This window comes from Phyllopteryx taeniolatus, chromosome 13 (assembly GCF_024500385.1).
Source record: "Phyllopteryx taeniolatus isolate TA_2022b chromosome 13, UOR_Ptae_1.2, whole genome shotgun sequence".
NCBI lineage: Eukaryota > Metazoa > Chordata > Actinopteri > Syngnathiformes > Syngnathidae > Phyllopteryx > Phyllopteryx taeniolatus.
This window is the reverse complement of record NC_084514.1, coordinates 13818292-13837703: the sequence shown is the minus strand read 5'-3', so window position 1 is coordinate 13837703 and position 19412 is coordinate 13818292. Positions and strand designations below refer to the sequence as shown.

Sequence of the window (19412 nt, the reverse complement as noted above, 5' to 3'; positions counted from 1 at the left end):
CTCAAGCATTTTTCAATCCAGAAAATGTTGACTATGTAAAGATATGGGAGACCTATTTTTTGAACAACCTAATATTTCTTCTTTACTTTCTGCAAAGGAACAAGATGTTGGATACATTTTCCTTTTTTTCATTTGCGACAATAAGTGCAATCCCAATTTATGTTGATGCATGGAAAGAAAGGCTATTAGAAAGGATTTGGAGTTGTACTCACTTTTTTCAAACACACCGTTATTATTCTGAACACAACTACGTCGCTAATCTAGTAGGCATTTAGTTGTCACGGATTATTTTCATCAAGGCGCACCACTGAGTACAACTGTTGCGGTTTCTTTATTTAAAAAAAAAAAAAAAAAGTTTACTGAAATATTTACATGCCGAAAGATTTGGGCTCACCGTGTAAAGGATGGCACCATTCAGAGACAAATTCAAACGGGCACACAAAGTTCTGTTTCATTTACACACATTCGCCACAGTCTGAGATGATGACTTTCTGCTTCGCCTTGCCATCTTTGGTCCCTTGGGCCTGCAAAATAAAATGAGAAAACCTGTCCTGTTCAGTTGCTTGGTCACGAATGGCGGAGCAATTTTTCGGTGCAACAGGGGACTTTGATATACTTCCGCTGTGCTTATTCATATTGTGATGGATATTTCTTGGGAATACAGATGGACAGAACAAGGTTTGAGAGAGAACAGAGGAAAAGAAAGAACGAAAGCGCCGCCCATGCCGAGGGAGCCACGGCTGTCCTGTCGGGTTCATTTCAGCGAGACAAGAAATGAGGTGTGAAAAGTGAAATGCTAATTATCGTTCCCAGGGATGTTGTGATCAAAAACATGTTCCGAATATGTTATCGTAATAAGTAATATAATACAGAGACCCGGGACTTTTTGTACGCATAACGTCCTTTAACAAATATATTAGAGCGCCCTTCCCTACTTTTCTCATTGACCATCCATCCTCACAAAGTTCTTTCATGTGAACGCTTTCCTTTTCAGTGAGCTTTCTTCCATTAACCCTCACCTCCATTGCACGAAGCACATCCATCCCCTCCACCAGCTCTCCGAACACCACATGTTTGCCATCCAGCCAGTCTGTTTTGTCAGTGGCGATGAAGAATTGAGAGCCGTTGGTGTTGGTTCCAGAGTTGGCCATGGAGAGCTGCCCTGTGATCACCAGAGACAAAGCTAAACCACTTGACCAGTGAACACAAACCACGAAGTTTAGTAGTATCGAGACGGGACATTCTTCACCTGGAGCAGTGTGTTTGAGGACAAAGTTTTCATCATCGAATTTCCGGCCATATATGGACTTGCCGCCAGTGCCGTTGTGGTTGGTGAAGTCCCCACCTTGGCACATGAACTGGGGAATGATGCGATGAAAGCTGCTCCCTTTGTAGCCAAATCCTTTTTCGTGTGTGCACAAACAGCGGAAATTTTCTGCAAAATAAATCAATCGGTTCCACGTCAGTTTGCATTCATGACACCCAGTTTCAATTCTCCAATCTGCTTACAGAATATATATCGCAAGTGTATATTCACAAATGGAGTCTCTAAAGTACTGCACCTAGGGTTGTACAGTTTGAAATTGGATCAACGTTTTCAGGAAAAATAAACCTCTTAAGTCAGACAAAACCTAGTTGAAACGCCGTCATGCAAGATGTCACAATTCTTCAGCGGAAATTAAAGGAATTCTGCTCAGTATGCATCTAAAGCAGCGGTCGCCAACCTTTTTTTTTTTCCCCACCACAGACCGGTTTCACATAAAGCAATATTTTGATGGATAGAAACAAAAAGCAAATCATTTAGCGGGAGCTAGGCACTTATTTCTCTTTCCGCCGTATTTTTGTTTCGGTCACAAAATTCCGCTTCACAAAGATTGTATATGTTGGCAAGGGAACCAAGATATTCAGTGTTTTTTGGGAAGTCTTGAAGGCTTAATTGCCTCATTTGTGAGCTTGGCTGTCACCACATTTTATGTAGCGGGGGCTTGAAAATCACTTGTCGTAATAAACCCGTATTTTAAGTAGGACTGCTGAGATCGTCTTTTAAATGCGGCTTTCTTTGTCTTAGAAGTTGTAGACTTTTTCTCCAAAGGAGTATATTTTTTGTATTCATTTTTGCTAGCTTTCGGGGCTTTCTTTTTTACCACCATATCGCGTGACCAAGATGAACGGTTTGACGTGTACGGAGAGGAAGATGCAACTGACTTTCAAAATAAAACTACCGTCAGACACTGATGATGAGTATTATTTTTTCAGTCTTTCTGTGCAGCCCGGTACCAAATGTCACATGGACATCTGCCGGCTCGTGTGGTGAGAGCCCTGATAAATAGGATCCATCGCCTGTAGAGTACATAGCGGTTTTATGATGGCATCAGTTACTCCCTGGAACGGATGAGTTAATTTTCCATTATTCCTCTCGGGAGAAGGAACAATTTGTCTCCCTACCCAGAATGGATTGCATTTGACCTAAGATGTCTCACTGAAAGCCCTGTGCAGAGCAATGTACAGACCTGCTGTCATGGGAACAATGTCGGCCCGAAGGAGGAAGCGAAGTCTCCCTGCGGGCTTGTTGCCGATCTTGATGTCCATGTAGACCTGCGGATTCATTCTGCCCTTTTTAGCAGGGGGCTCAGCCTGCAGAAGCACATAATACCCATCACAAGAGGCTTGCAATCATATGCTGCACACAGTCGAAGGGAAGTTAACCAACCTCTTGTGCAGCAGTGTTGCCTGTTTCACCCGCCGCGTCCACCTCAGCTTCTTCTAAAGTCTTCCCCGAGAACTTCTTCAGCCAGTCATCATCCGACCACACTAAACGAAGAGAGGAAAGATCAGATGCAACTCGGGACCTGTATCTCAGTTCAACAAAGCAACCAGTCTGTTATCATGTCCCCACCTGGTCGAGAGGATCCTTCTTTGATTCTCATTGGCTTGGCGATGTTGACGCGGACTGTCCGACCGAAAAGCTCAGATTCATTCTAAAACAAGTATGGAAGTACAACAGAACATCATAACGTGGTGACCTATTCACAGTACATTGCCGTACATGTCTGCAACAGCAGAAAACACTCACCATGTTATCAATAGCAGCCGCAGCATCCTGCGAAACACGAAAAAGTGGCACACACCAAAAAAAATGTTTATCGTGACTGTAACTGCAACCAACCATTCATCAACTGTTACATTAGTGAAATAAATAAGTTATCATTTCTTTGTCAATAGCAACACACCTCATGTGACAAATCAAACTGTTTCCAGAAAAAAGCAGTTCATAAACAAGTGTAACCTTAGACATACCTCTGCCAGCTCAAACTCAACAAATGCAAATCCTCTGTGTTTTTCTGAAAATAAGAGGATAGGATTCACTAACACACTGCAGTTTATCAACAACTATTAATCGTAACCACATTAATGTACAGAAAATGGTGGAGGAATTCTTATTGGCCGAACCTGTCTCATAGTCTAATGGTATTTGGATATCTGTGATGTCTCCGAAGGGGATAAAAGCAGCATGCAACACTTTCTCGTCCACTTCCTCTGCCAGCCCACCTAAAACAAAGACGCAGCAAAATGTCGGATCAATAAACAAATTCATCCCGTTGTTATTTCGAATTCCCTTCAAATTTGTCACAAAACTAAGTAATGTGCATTTCAAACTGCGACGCTGAGAACACTTTCTACGTGTTTCGCCGGGTCATTCAAAACGGCTTTTTTTTTACACGCACAATAAACGCTTATTAATTCGTACACATATTTTATAGCATTTATGTCGTCAAAAATACGCTTGATTATTAAACTACGTTGTGGACATGTAACCAAAACCCACCAACATACAAGACTCGTTTGCTTGCCGCCATATTAGAATGTACCTTTCAACTTTGATCCGTGCCCTGATTGGTGGAATGAAAGCAAAACCCCCAGATATAAAGAGAAATAGAACTGAACACTAGGTACGCTAGCGCACCGTACCAGCCGGGCGAAGCGATGTCCCTACCTGGCGGCCATGTTGGGAAGGTCGACGCTCTCATGAAAGGCGACACTGAAATGAAGTCGTAACTTGCTCAATTCTCAACCGATTTTCACTAGTTTTACTTTTTTTGTCAGCGCAAAAGCGTCTGCTATCAACAAAACAAAAAGTAAAAACATATTTTTCCCCTTGAAACGTTATTCCCAGTTCTCTTGATGTGATTGTGCAGCACTGTGTGCAATTACAAGGGAACGAAGAGAAACCTTTCACAGGTCAAAATATTTTTGGGGCTGTTTATAAAAAATATTATTATTATATACATTAGTGATAGGGCCGACTGGTTAGCACATCTACATCACAGTTCTGAGGGCCGGGGTTCAAATCCCGGCCCCGCCTGCGTGGCTTTTCTCCGGGTACTCCGGTTTCCTCCCACATCCCAAAAGAAACATGCATGGTAGGTTGATTGAAGTTTGGTAACTTGCCCTTAGTTGGGAATGTGAGTGTGAATGGTTGTTTGTTTATATGTGCCCTGCGATTGGCTGGCGACCAGTTCAGGGTGTACCCAGCCCCTCGGCCAAAGATAGCTGGGATAGGCCCCAGCACGCCCGCGACCCTAGTGAAGATAAGCGGAACAGAAAATGGATGGATGGATTAGTGATGGACTACGGCCAACTTGTTACACATTCGGTTTATGTATCGTATCTGAATAATATACTATAGCCCGTGTGTGGTCCCACATAAAGCCTTCTAATATCAAAACGCGTTTGTTAAATGTCCCATAATACAAGTGTATTTCAAAATGTTGTGATTAACATACAAATGTGCTTTACTTACTGGGTTGTTCATTTTTAACCACAGCGATCTCTTCTATTCTCCTCCACTATTCCAACATGTAGCTTCACAGATTTGGTCATTAAGTAGAGTATTTATGTAGTCTTTCCCTGCATAACCAAGTGTAGGGCAATGACCACAGTATTTTATTTTAATTCTATTCCAAGTGCTCTGCAATTGATGGTGACAAGTCCAGGATGTGCCCTGCCTCTTGCAGAAGGAAGCAGGGATAGGTTCCAACTAACCCCTGAAACTGAATATAGTTTTTAGAGAGTGCATGGATGAATGAATAGATGAATGCATGGATGAATTAATTTTCTATACAGAAATACAGAGATTTCACCCCCCTGAAAAAGGAAAAAAAAAAGTGTCAGGTGTCTTATTTAATAAATATTATAGGTGCAATGATACACAAAATTCCCGGTTCGGTTTGGTTCGACAGTTTACTGTCGCGGTTCAATATATTTTCCCAATAATAATTAAAAAAAAAAAAAAAAGTAGTTTTCCTTTTTAAACTAGTAGTTTATTGAAATTACTAACATTTGTTTCAACTCAAAAGTGCAATTTTTAAATTAAATGTATCTAGTGCAGCTATACCTTCCTTATTTTATGCTGTGCATACTTAGAAATTAGAACCAGCTGCATATAAAACAAAAACAGCTCCTTGACAAAATAATAAAATAAATGCATCTGATGAATCACCCATCTTCTGTTGTGAATTATTAGCAGCAGTTTATATATTAAAAATAAATAGGTCCCTAAATATATTTTGGAACATAATTATCCATCCATCCATCCATCCATCCATTTTCAACACCGCTTATCCTGGTTAGGGTCCCGGGGCACTGGAGCCTATCCCAGCTGACTTCGGGCAAAAGGCAGACTACACCCTGAACTGGTCGCCAGTCAATCACAGGGCACATATAGACACGGACAACCATTCGCACCGTCACTGAGTGGGAACTGAACCCACGCTGCCCGCACCGAAGTCAGGCGAGTGTACCACCACACCATCAGTGACGTGGAAGATAATATTTGGAAATATTCTGACAACACAATGTCAACCAAATGCAGTAATGTATCGGAGGTGTGGGAGACCACACCCATTCCCTGACATGAGAACAACTTCAGAACCACTATTCTACAGTGTACAAATATATATATACACATTTTCTGCTGTGCAGTTGAAACTGTGAGGCACACAGTTTTTGTGTTTGCAGTTTCAAATGTGTAGCATGCAGGCTTCTTGTTTTCGTGTGGTTAAAATTGTGTATTGTTCAATATAGGGCTTATCGAACCGAGATGGTTTGATACAGATGCATACTGTATATTTTTGCACCCCTAATACAGTGGGCCAAAAAAGTATTTAGTCAGCCACCAATTATGCAAGTTCTCCCACTTAAAAAGATGAGAGAGGCGTGTAATTTTCATCATAGGTGTACCTCACCTATGAGACTACAGATTTACGGAAAACATTTGACCTCTATCATTGCCAACAAAGGGTATATAATAAAGTATTGAGATGAACTTTTGTTATTGACCAAATACTTATTTTCCCCCATATTTTGCTAATAAATTATTTAAAAATCAGAAGTGATTTTCTGGATTTTTTTTTTTCCTCATTTTGTCTCTCACAGGTGAGGTACACCTATGATGAAAATGACAGGCCTCTCTCATCTTTTTAAGTGGGAGAACTTGCACAATTGGTGGCTAACTAAATACTTTTTTGCCTCACTGTAAGTACTTATTATGTTACGAATTTAAAACCATTCTTGTGATGTTTTGCCTTAACAAGTGGGTATGCATGCCGTGTGATGTTCCATTAAAGGATATATGAATCAGACAGGACTGTTAAATGATACTTCATCCCTTTATTGAGAATACCACAAACCCATTGTAACATAATGGGATGCAGAAACCCACCATTTAAAATCAAATGGAACACTTTCAAGCACAAAAAAAAAAAAAAAAAAAAAAAAAATGGACAAGGGTCATTTTCCTTTTTGGAAGTGGTCTTTATGACTGCCTAGTGTTTGGTTTACAGTTTATTAGATTTGGAAAATAATCACCTGTCACTTTCTTCTGAAATCTTCACATTTTCTAGTTACATTTTACTTTTTTTTTTTCCCCCCCTCCAGATTTTTTTTCTTCACAATTGTTCTAAACTTGTCTGGTTTCAGTGTAACGTTTCTCTCCACAGCTCAATCTGCTCTGCAACACACAGTGATTCAATTCATCAATACTTTGTCATTTACAATATATACAGTCAGTGTTGATATATTCAGAATGTGTTGTATCATACCGGTTTAAATTAACCATTCAGGAAGTGGTAGCAGCACCGCTATTAGTCATGCTGCCTACTTTCTGAGTGGCATCTTTCTTTGCCTGGTGGGCCTGCAGTACTGCAACAGCTTCTTCCACCTGTATCAGGAAAACCAGCAACAATCATAGAGTGCAACATTCCACATAAAAAAACAACAACAACAATATGGAAGGAATACAGGAAGTGACGCACCTTGGAACGCAATGATTCATGAGATTCCAGCATATGTAGCAGTTCAGAGTTGTCGATCTCAAGGAGCATGCCTGTGATCTTTCCTGCGAGGTTGGCGTGCATGGCCTGAATCAGTGGGAAAAGACGTTCTCCTGTTTGGAACAATAGAACAGCATGAAGGAGAACAATCAACATCATGAACATGGAAATTGTGATGCTTTGAGGCTACGGATCGTTACCGAGCATCTGCTTCTGCTCCTGTGGCGGTGCAGAAGCCAGCATGGAAGCCGTCAGCGGCTCCTGACCCTGAACATGCACAGCTGGCTGAGTCTGGAGGGGACAAAGATGAAGTCAACATATTTACAGAACTTGACATAAACAACAGCATACTGCTAATGAGATGATGCTTTCTGCTTCGACCATACCTGCTGTAAGGCAATAGGTTGCACCACCAGGGGATTAGGGTTGCGCACACCAGTGGCGTATTTGTAAGGCGGCACAGTCCGGGGGCCTGGTACTCCCATTGAAGGACGAGGACCAATGGTCTGGCCAGAACCTGCCCCAAGGGGGAGGGGGGGGGGGGGAGAAGTACAATATGAATATCCAGCCATCCAGTCTCAGTCTCACACGCCAACAGATGTGGAAGCTGATCTAATTGATTAATTGATCCAACCAGGATTGCATCAGCCAAACGGGCATATTGGCGCACAGTTTGTTTTACGCGTTGCGGGAAGAATATATGAAAATAGATGACTCAAGCACGCCCAATGTGATTTCTCAAACCTGAGAAGAATTGTGGTGGCTGATTTTGCATCTTTAAATATCACGTCTGAAAGGCAAGTGGAAACCCACACCAAAAGCGGTGCCAGCTTGGCGCAGGCAAAATGAGAGGCAGCGGGGAGAACTTTTCCACTTGTTTAAACATTTTGGAAATGCCACCAAAAATTATCATGACATATCGTCTATTTAGCAATACAATTTTGGAGCTTTTGGATGATCTAAGCCTGGGCCGACCTGGAGCATGGCTTTTGTGCGGTTGCTGCGCAATCCATTGATTTTCTGTGACACAGTAATATGTTTGCTCGCCTCTTTCACTAACAATTCTAATTCTATCACTTCAAACTTCATTTCAGGCTTGCGGTGCTCCTACATTGTGCATGGTGAAAAGCATCAGAGCTTCCTAAAGTGCAAAACCTTCCTTTAAGTATGACTTGTTGCCAACAGCACGCCCAATCTGTTAACGATTGAACATGCAACTTAGAGCCTGCTGTTAGTAGCTTGGTAAAAAAAGTAAATCATGCGCAACACGCTCACCAACAGCATCCACAATCCGTTGGATGGTACACGTAATTTAACACTCGCTGTTTGGGTTTTTAGTAAACCAGGGGTGTCTACATGTACTGATACCACAACGGGTACGGAAAGTCTCCCTGCGGGCCTTCAATTTTTCACTCTTTTTTTATATTGCAGCCATTTGCTAAAATCATTTAAGTTCATTTTTTTCACATTAATGTACACACAGCACCCCATATTGACAGGGGAAAAAAAACGGAATTGTTGACATTTTTACATATTGATTAAAAAAGAAAAACTGAAATATCACACAGCCATAAGTATTCAGACCATTTGCTCAGTATTTAGTAGTAGCACCCTTTTGAGCTAATCCAGCCATGAGTCTTTTTGGGAATGATGCAACAAGTTTTTCACACCACGATTTGGGGATCATCTGCCATTCCTCTTTGCAGATCCTCTTCAGTTCTGTCAGGTTGGCTGGTGAACGTTGGTGGGCGTCCATTTTCAGGTCTTTCCAGAGATGCTCAATTGGGTTTATGTCAGGGCTCTGTCTGGGCCATTCAAAAACAGTCACAGAGTTGTTCTGAAGCCACTCCTTTGGTATTTTAGCTGTGTGCTTAGGGTCATTGTCTTGTTGGAAGGTGAACCTTCGGGCCAGTCTGAGGTTCTGAGCACTCTGGAGAAGGTTTTCGTCCAGGATATCGCTGTACATGGCCGCATTCATCTTTCCTTCGATTACAACTAGTCGTCCTGTCCCTGCGGCTGAAAAACACCCCCCACAGCATGACGCTGCCACCACCATGCTTCACTGTTGAGACTGTATTGGAAAGGTGATGAGCAGTGCCTGCTTTTCTCCACACATGCTACTTATAAATTGTTGGCCTTAATTCTATCTTGGTCTCATCAGACCAGAGAATCTTATTTCTCACCATCTTGGAGTCCTTCATGTGTTTTTTAGCAAACTCCATGTGGGCTTTCATGTGTCTTGCACTGAGGAGAGGCTTCCGTCGGGCTACTCTGCCATAAAGCCCCGACTGGTGGAGGGCTGCAGTGATGCTTGACTTTCTCGAACTTTCTGCCATCTCCCGACTGCATCTCTGGAGCTCAGCCACAGTGATCTTAGGGTTCCTCTTTACCACTCTCACCAAGGCTCTTCTCCCCCGATGGCTCAGTTTGGCCGGACGGCCAGCTCTAGGAAGGGTTCTGGTCGTCCCAAACGTCTTCCATTTCAGGATTATGGAGGCCACTGTGCTCTTAGAAACCTTAAGTGCAGCACAAATGTTTTAGTAACCTTGGCCAGATCTGTGCCTTGCCACAATTCTGTCTCTGAGCTCTTCAGGCAGTTCCTTTTGACCTCATGATTCTCATTTGCTCTGAGATGCACTGTGAGCTGTAAGGTCTTACACAGACAGGTGTGTGGCTTTCCTAATCAAGTCCAATCACTATAATCAAACACAGCTGGACTCCAATGAAGGTGTAGAACCATGTCAATGATGATCAGAAGAAATCGACAGCGCCCGAGATAAATATATGAGTGTCAGAGCAAAGGGTCTGAATACTTGTGGCTGTGTGATATTTCAGTTTTTCAAATCAGCAAAAATTTCAACAATATTTTTTTTTTCTGTCAATATGGGGTGCTGTGTGTACATTAATGAGGAACAAATAAACTTAAATGATTTTAAGAAATGGCTGCAATATAACAAGAGTGAAAACTTTCCCCTACCCTTTGTATATTGCATAATTCAGTCAGCATGGACGATTATGAACCTACCTCTCGGGCCCTGCGTGTTGCTGTTGGGAGACATGTGTCTCAGGTTGGTGCGCGGTTGACGCAGCGAGCTGGGCATTCCTTGGAAACCACCTGGGAGCAGAAATATCAACAATGAGATTAGCACAACCATACTCACATCTTAAAAGGTTGATTCAAATACAATGTGTTGTTACATGCCCACCTTGACCCCTACCACCTTGTTGCCACCGGGGATTTGGTCGGATCTGGGCCATCTGATTGGGTGCGTAGTAAGTCGTTCTATTCTGGGCCTAATGAATACAAGAAATTGAAAAAATGAGGACCAATGAGTCGAGAAAAGGCTGAAAATATTTCTTGGTTTTCAATATATTTTCGATCTAGTCAACATCACGCCACGCTAAACCTCCACTAGCTTTGTGGCCACCAGTTATACAGCATATATATATTATTTTTTTTTGACCGTTTTCTTCTCTCCAGCTCGGCTCCATTGCAAGTGGAGAGTTAGGGTGGAAAGTGAAAATATATTTCCTGATGGAATCTGTCATTCTACTGAGTTATGGCTTTCATTTACCCTTCATACCGACCTCCGGCAATCAAAAATGTGTTGTAATTCTTGTACCTGTGGTACGGTTGGCATGAAGTAGCCACCGGTGGGTTGGAACTGATTAATGATGGCGTTGGCCGGCATGGCCCTCATGCCAGCGATGCGCTGCATGTACTGGTTGGTGAGATGAGCTTTACGCTCCTCTTTGCGCTGAGCAAGAGCCACATAGAGCGGTTTGGAGCCAACGATGCGTCCGTTCATCTCCGTTACGGCTTTGGTGGCCTCCTCGGGGGAAGAGAAGCAAACAAAACCAAAGCCCTTGGAGCGACCCTCCTCCAGCATCACCTGCCACGGCATCGAGAGTGTGGTAAACTTTTCCGACATCTACAGAGCAATCACATCTCATCTCATCTCTTTGGAATCGCTCACCTTGGCACTTGTAATGGACCCAAATGGTGAAAACTCCTTACGCAGTTTTTCATCATCAATGGTGTCATCTAGATTCTTGATGTAAAGATTAACACCCTAATTCCAAAAAAACAACAGTCATGAGCAGAGCAGCTCATAAGAAACATTAACTCGATCACGCTTGTTGTATCAGTGAGTCCTGCAGACCTGATAGCGGCTGATTCTTTCCTGTTTCAGCATCTCAAACTTGCGCTTGAGCTCTGCCTGTCGCTCCATTTTCTTCTGAGCTCGTCCCACAAACACAGTCTTGCCGTTGTGATCTGTGCCGTTCATGTCCTCCACAGCCTAAGGATTACGTTATTATCATCAGAGGAACCACATGGGTTTTGACGTTTGAAATTGGACATTTTACACATTTGCATGACGCCAAAATACCTTGTTAGCATCCTCATGCTTCTCATAACTAACAAATCCAAAGCCTCTGGATTTGCCAGTAGGGTCTGTCATCACCTTCACACTGAGTGTTTTGCCTGCAGAATTAAAAAGCCAATAGTAAAAACGCAGTACACTGAATGACCCAAGAGATACAGCTCGGTATCAATGAAAGACCCCGTCAAGTGACTTCATGTGATTTGTTCCTTAATACATTATACATGTTTGAAGACAACTGCTGAAAACGTCCAAAGACTGAGCATTACGCAGTACTCAATTGTGGAGAAAAAGCGTTTTCAGATTTTTTGGGCCATTGCGAGAAGGGGGCCCAGTGACACACTAGGGCCTCAGTATGAGTCGCCTCTCCTCCACTACATAGGAACTTCAGCACCTTCATTCATATTAGCCGTTAACTGGCACAATTGCGGGTTACTTAAGCCCGCCGCACACCAAGCGACGTGCCCAAAAGTGACTAAGGGTGTGTCAAATTGAGAAGGCACATTTCTTTTCACCTTAGTTAATCCACCAATCAGGGGTTTGGGTTGGATCCCTTACTACCGATAAGGTTTGGATGAGTTTGATGTGGAAGGACCTACAAATCCTCACCTCAACTCCATCAAACACATTTGGGATGAAATGGAAAAGAGATTGTGAGCCAGGACAAGTGGCCTCATTTATACTGGTGCATGTGCACAAAATGTGACTTTTTTCACCAACAATGTCATTTATTAAAAACAATATCGACTTCCTAATCTCCCCCTCATCCAGATGACGTCCAGTAACGAGCCACTGATCAAGAGGCTCGATGGTAAGGATTTTCATTCAAAAGCTGCTTTGCATTGACCTTTTATGGTTGAATGGGGCACGCAGAGGGCCGGGATATGACATGGTACTTAAAAGGCACTTCCATCCAGGTGGAGTGTGAGTGCACTTGTGCACAGTTGATGGCGAATGATACGAGGTAAAAATGAAAAAGTCCGGACCGCTTACCATATTTGTCAAATAGCTCCTTAAGGTGCTCATCATCCATATCGTCACCAAAGTTCTTGATGTAGACATTTGTGAACTCCTTGGCTTTGGCGCCAAGCTCGGCCTCACGCTCCTTGCGAGATTTAAAGCGACCTACAAACCTGAAGGTGGAGAAAGAGCAACGACACACACTCTTTTAAAACAGCCCTGACTGATGTGGAAAATCTCACTAGGGTCCAACACTTGATAATCTTGCTTTTTTTTTTTTTTTTTTTTTTTTTATATCCCAGCTGAAGATCCACATCGACCATACCAATCAGAGAATAGTCACTATTCACAAAACAAAGCCATATTTCGTCATCGCCGGTGGGGCAAACAATGAAAAAATACATTACATTGCTGTTAACATCACCAGAGGCAGGCAAAGCTAAGTTGGCATGCTTGACAGTGACAACAATCAATACCATCTTGGTCCAAAATGAGGATGATGATGGGGAAGTGGATGGAGAGAGGTGGAGGAACAGGGTCTCACAGTAGAAAGGAAAGCTGAGGAGGACCAAGTGTTCTTATATATACCTTGCTATGATGACCTCTCCCATTCTGCCATCCAGTATTGCATTCCTGCATTCGATCCATCACTAAAACACACAAGCGTCGTCATACACACAAACACACTCAGACGGGTGACCAGCGACTCAGCGAGTGCAGTAATGAGCCTGCAAGAAACTGTTTTTGCTAGAAAAGATAAGCGTTTTAGTTGGTTAGCTATCAATTCACGAGTTATCTTCACACTGGCGAAAGCAAGAGATGAGCTTGTTAGTCAATATTATTTAGTCACCAACTGAAAAAAAACAGTCAACTTACTACACACAACAAAAGAGTTAAGCACAGAACAAATCAGTGTGACACACCAGAGCTATTGACACTCGCGTCATCTGTTATCATGATACACAAATTGATTAAGTAACAAAATGATCAGACACTCACACCTTGCGGTCATTCAAAAGCATGCCGTTCATTTTCTCAATGGCACGGTCCGCGGCATCCTGGGTCTCAAAGTGGACAAAGGCGTAGCCTTTGGAGCCATTTTCATCACACACCACCTAGAAGATAAGAAGGTCGGCAAACATACATGGTGTTTACACAATAAGTTCGTCCATCCCTTCTTATAAAAACCTAACTTGAATGTGCTTGACCCAATTTGACTGATCCACTGTCCTCTGACAGAATATATTTAACATGAATAGATTCTTTTTAATCATAGTTGTGGCACTGAATCATACTGAAAGATGTTTCTAGGATTGATGTTGCTTTATTTAGTGGTTAGCCACATAAACCAGGAATAGTACACTACAATAAACATTCACTTTAAACTTGCAACTTGCTGTAATGGCAGAAATGTTGATGCAGCTCTCGTTTGGGATTGTATTATATGGGAGTCCAAGTCCACGACTGCATCTACACCTGCAGTTGCATCTATCTACATGTATATTTCCACATAGTAACTCTACCTTGCAGGACAGGATGTTTCCAAAGGCAGAGAAGGTGTCATACAGCGCTTTGTTATCAATGGACTTGTCAAGGTTCTTGATAAAGACGTTGCCCACTCCAGACTTCCTGAGGGAGGGATCTCTTTGGGACCACATGATTCTGATCGGCTTTCCTTTCACCACGTCAAAGTTCATGGTGTCCAAGGCTCGCTCGGCTGGTTTGGGGGGGGGGGGAGGCACACAGATGGGATAAGGGTGCTTGTTTACATAAAACACTGGTTGGTGCTGTTATTGGTATGTTTGATTTTTGGGGCCGATCACCGATCAGCGAGTTTCAAAAAACAGGTAACCGATCCGATCACCAGATGGAGGAATGCGTCTATTTGAATGCCCTGTTCATTTACTGTATATGCTCGTGTACTTAATTGCTCCAAAAAATTATATTTACGATAAATAATGTATCTTCATTCCTCTATTAATGCCAGTGAGGCATACTGACACACAGAACAAATAGATGGCAGGAAGTCAATACAGTAATTAATGTATTCCACTTTTTGTGACAATTTTTGTTTGTTGGTGTGCCGTGAGATTTTTCAATTGTAAAATATGTTCCTTGGCTCCATAAAGGTTGGAACTGCTCTAGTCAGATCGTGTATTCTATTCAGTCAGCTCAAACCAACATTACAACATACCCTCAGTTTAGTAAACTGCACCCAAGGTATGAGAAAAATTTAATTCATTGATATATTCCCTCAGTTTAGTAAACTGTACCCTCAGTTTAGTAATCCGTTCCCTCAATTTAGTAAACTGTACCCTCAGTTTAGTAATCCGTTCCCTCAATTTAGTAAACTGTACCCTCAATTTAGTAAACCGTACCCTCGGTTTAGTAATCTGTACCCTCAATTTAGTAAACTGTACCCACAGTTTAGTAATCCGTGCCCTCAGTTTAGCAAATGTCTGGGGCTCCGTATACCTATGTATATATGTCAAGTGAAGTAAATTCGATTTGGATGTTATATTCTTACTGGTGTGAATTTTGTGTATAAATTCTCATGTCGTGATATATCCTACATCCCATGTTTTCAACTGAAAGGCAATATTGCTACGGAGCAACATTCCGTTTGGCTGCGCTCATTTGTGAGTTAGCTGTGCTTAGCTTCCATAACAAGGCCCATTTACCACTCCAGCTTGCACTTAGCATGCTAACAACGCCTACACCCCGAAAATGCGTCTTCGCTGGATGCCTCAATTTACAGAACAGCTCGGTGATGTTATTTGAAGCTCCCAAAAAAATGGGAAATAAAAAAGCTATCAAATGAATTTTTAAGACACACGCAGATGGCGAGCGGAACATCAACACCACCAGCCAACTCTGCAGTGCGCATTTTATGACGGATAGTTTTGTAAACTTTCACCAGAGACAACGTGGCTTCATGGGTAACTTGATACCAGGCTTTACACGATCAGGATTTTTGGGGCCCATCACCGATCAGCAAGTTTAAAAAAAACGATAACCGATCACAAGATGTCTATTGACATGACCTGTTCATTTATTGTATATACGTGTGTACTGTATCCATCCATCCATCCATCCATCCATTTTCTGTACATCTTATCCTCAGTCGAGTTGCGGGCGTGCTGGAGCTCGTCCGTCCCAGCTCAAATTATTCTCTTAGCATTTTAGACAAAAGTTAAAACACCAATGACCTCTCGGGGGCATTCAAGGATTGGCCAATGACATAAGTTTAGGTCAAATCGACATTACAACTGACAGAAATAATGGGTGCTATCTTATTGCAATTAAATTACTTTAATAAATACTGTTAATGACATGCTTACTCTAACTTTCTCACTGTCCTGGCTATATGGACGGACGGGTGTTGTCCAGAGTTTGAGTCCATAGGACACTTTTCACTGCCTCTCAGTTCTGAGGACCCGGGTTCAAATCCGGCCTCGCCTGTGTGGGTTTTCTCCGGGCACTCTGGTTTCCTCCCACATCCCAAAAACATGCATGGTAGGTTAATTGAGGACTCTAAATTGTCCATAGGTGTCAATGTGAGTGCGAGCGGTTGTTTGTTTAGACTGTATGCGCCCTGCGATTGGCTGGCGACCAGCTCAGAGTGTAGGCCGCCTGACGCCCAAAGATAGCTGGGATAGACTCCAGCATGCCCGCGACCCTAGTGAGGATCAGCGGTACAGAAAATGAATGAATGAATGTCTACATCATCATTTGACCATTGCTCTACAGACACAGACTACGCAGTTATAGTAGCCTACTGCAGCGTACAGGGGTTGTGACACACAGTCTACGAGCAGTAGGGAAAAGTGTGTGTGCGTGTTGTAATGGTCAAGCCGAGAACACATGGGCTTCTTTCTCCGCCTCAACACATGCGCTTGGCCTGGCAGTAGCACAGTACACTGGGCCCTGATTACACCAGCAGCCTCCAACTGCAGTGTGAAAATGACATCTGTTTGCACCGAACAATACCTTTTTTTCCTGCTGTCGGGACCTCCCTGAGATTTGACTCATTATCTGACTCCTAACATAGGGCAGGGCTCCTACGTCCATGTGGTTGTATAGAGCTAACATGCTTTTGTTCGGTCACTCCACATTAACACACACATAGGCTAGGCTGGCCCGCAGAAAAAAAGTGTCTGGTAAACAAAACAGAGCTGCCTTGCGTCTGCTGGCATCAGCAGTTTGCCTCGCAATTGTACTTCACAAGCCGTATATTCAGAGGTGTGTGATGGTTGTCAAACGTACCCTTTGACACTTCAATCTTGGCTTGAAAACATATTCCTTTCTACTACAAGTGTACTTGTGCTGTAGCCCTTGAACGAACCAAACAAAACTTAACGTCTCTCTCATTTTGTCTCGTCATGTCTGAGAATTTATTAGAGCGCAGGCAGGTTTTTTGCAGCTTGGATAGATGTTCTATATTTAGCGAGGGGTCCTAAGAGGTATGTGCTGGCGTGGTGCGTGAGTGGAGAACTCTCCACCATTGATGGGGAGAGACATGCAATGCGTGTCAAAAAAAAGGTTCCAGGGCCGGTGTCACAAAAAATATATTTCCAACCCAAACTATAAACTACAGTTTATACACTACTTTCAATGTGGGCCAGGCGATCAACCGGCACGTTCACAAAAGAGAGCCTGAGCAATTGCTTCATTCAGTTGTGGCAAGAAAACGTGTGGCTGCTTCACCACGACAACGTACCTGCTCACAATGCCCCGAGCATCCGACAGTTCCTGGCCAATAAGAACATTGCCGTGCTGGAGCAACCTCCCTAATCGTCCGACCAGGCACTGTATGATTTGTTTTTTTGAAGACATGGATGACAACAGGACGATGGAGGAGACGGGTAGGATCTCGGAAGAATCCTTCTAGGAGTGCATGAAGGCGTGGCGGAGAACTTGGGGAAAAGTGCATTGGAGGATTACAAAGTACTTTGAAGGGGCAAACGCGTAGTTTGCTTTCGGAATATATCTTTTGTGAAATGAGTACTGGAACTTTTCTGAAACACCTTGTATTCAGTCACAAGTCTTGGATGAGCAATACCACGTGTTGTGAGCCTCGCTCTCAACAAATCAGCACCCCACGGGGCTTCACCGTCAACTAAAACCACTCGACAGTCTTTGTCAACAAGTCCGATGCAAGTTGTCCTTTAAAAGCAACAAACATATGTCAGTCAGACACGTGCCCCCCCCCCACGAACTCCTACACTGTACACGCCTGACAACAAATGGTGTCATCTCATCAGAGGCTCATCTTACAGTTTCAGACCAGCGACACCAAAACTTTGGGAAGTGAGCCAGTTGTGAGCGATGGCTTTACCGCCTTTTGGTGACCGACTGGAGCCCAGATACGTTGAGACAGGTGTTCCAATGAAGGGTGATACAAAGAATTTCAACAGCACCCACCCTCCATCACACACACACACACACACACAATGTAAGCACCTGACATTACTACTCAATCCGTAGACATAACTGTCAATATCGTAAAAGACATGCAACGCGTTTTGTATATGGGGACCAAGAATGACTCCACTTGTTCACCTCTCTTGGGCAGCGTGGTCACTTCAATCTTTATGACGGCGCTATGAAGGACAGGCCCCATCTTTGTATCTATCGACAAAACACTGCCGTGTTGCACAAGCAGCGTCAGTCTATTTTGGGTCCAAACTGACCCTATACACAAGAATGAGGCCGTGCTTATTTGGGTCAGAAGAATTTTAAAAGTGGTCATGAAGAAGGTGCTTTTTTTATGCCTTTTGAGCAAAAGAGCAGTTCGTGATTCTGGCTGCTAGATAAACGTACATTTATTGTTTTTGACTTTGAAGCCACGCGTTAGAGTGTCATTACTCGAGTGATGCAAACAGCAAACGGGGGCTTTTCTTACCATCAGCAGGCTGGGAGAAGTTGACATAAGCGTACCCCAAGGACCGCCGGGTGATCATGTCTCGGCACACCCGAATGGACAGCACCGGTCCGGCTGGGCTGAATTTCTCGTACAACATCGCCTCCGTGATGTCGGGGTGCAGGTCGCCCACGTAGAGAGAAGCCATCGGATAACTCCCCGTCGCTGTGTTCATATCTCGAGCGTCTTATGTAAGCCAACTTCCCTTCAAAACGGAGGAGCGATTCTGATCCAAAATGTCACAGTCACCTTCGACGAGGAATCGCGTAAATTTTTTTTAAATAAAATCTACCAGAAAAAAATAAAGTTGTTTTCTTAAGACCGGGGGTCTCTCGTCTTTTTTTATTTTGCTTTTTTTTTTTTTTTTTTTTTAAAGGACTATATTTTCTTAATTTTAACACTTCGTTTCTTTTTATGAAGGTTTTATAATTTTTATATTTTTTATGTATTTTTTTTTTTTTTTAAGTTTTTCGATAACAGTGAGTTAGACACTCACGGAGGTTTTGCGGCTGTGGAAAGAGAGGGCATGGGGGCGGCGTGGGTACTTTATACAGCGTGCGCAGCGTGAGGAGGAAATGGCTGCAGGGTCAAACGTGGAGGAGGAGAAACAGGCCTCAGCGCATGCGCAGTCGGAGAGAACGCGCGTCCCAACATAGACATATAGTTCCTAGAAACTTCATTGAGCGGGTTGGCCCGGTGCTGCGATAATTATTTAAATATTAAATATGTAATCTGTACCGGTATAATAACCGAATCAAATGTAGAGGTGACGCGGTGTCCCGATGGAGGACCAAGAGTGCCAAAATTAAATCA

At 43.0% G+C, this 19412-nt stretch overlaps 2 protein-coding genes across 3 annotated transcripts; both read right to left on the bottom strand.

Moving 5' to 3' along the window:
- Nucleotides 1–312: 312 nt before the first annotated feature.
- On the bottom strand, nucleotides 313–3888 carry ppie (peptidylprolyl isomerase E (cyclophilin E)). Its single transcript, XM_061796104.1, has 10 exons — nucleotides 3827–3888; nucleotides 3451–3549; nucleotides 3298–3341; nucleotides 3074–3100; nucleotides 2897–2978; nucleotides 2711–2811; nucleotides 2511–2634; nucleotides 1250–1435; nucleotides 1020–1162; nucleotides 313–524 (listed from the first exon to the last, which is right to left on the bottom strand). Exons 1-10 carry the CDS (start codon nucleotides 3855–3857, stop codon nucleotides 456–458), a joined length of 906 nt encoding a protein of 301 aa, XP_061652088.1. The 5' UTR covers nucleotides 3858–3888; the 3' UTR covers nucleotides 313–455.
- Nucleotides 3889–6760: 2872 nt separating this feature from the next.
- pabpc4 (poly(A) binding protein, cytoplasmic 4 (inducible form)) lies at nucleotides 6761–19125 on the bottom strand. 2 transcript variants are annotated; one of them, XM_061795567.1, is made up of 15 exons: nucleotides 18582–19125; nucleotides 14200–14393; nucleotides 13676–13791; nucleotides 12710–12849; nucleotides 11723–11817; nucleotides 11495–11632; nucleotides 11309–11404; nucleotides 10955–11224; nucleotides 10538–10625; nucleotides 10357–10446; nucleotides 7718–7848; nucleotides 7532–7622; nucleotides 7314–7444; nucleotides 7101–7219; nucleotides 6761–7009 (listed from the first exon to the last, which is right to left on the bottom strand). In XM_061795567.1, the coding sequence occupies exons 1-14, from the start codon at nucleotides 18772–18774 to the stop codon at nucleotides 7118–7120; spliced, it is 1875 nt and encodes a 624-aa protein (XP_061651551.1). In that variant the 5' UTR covers nucleotides 18775–19125; the 3' UTR covers nucleotides 6761–7009; nucleotides 7101–7117. The 2 variants fall into 2 exon arrangements, with proteins under 2 accessions (XP_061651551.1, XP_061651552.1); XM_061795568.1 differs by having other exon boundaries at nucleotides 6761–7004.
- Nucleotides 19126–19412: the final 287 nt, after the last annotated feature.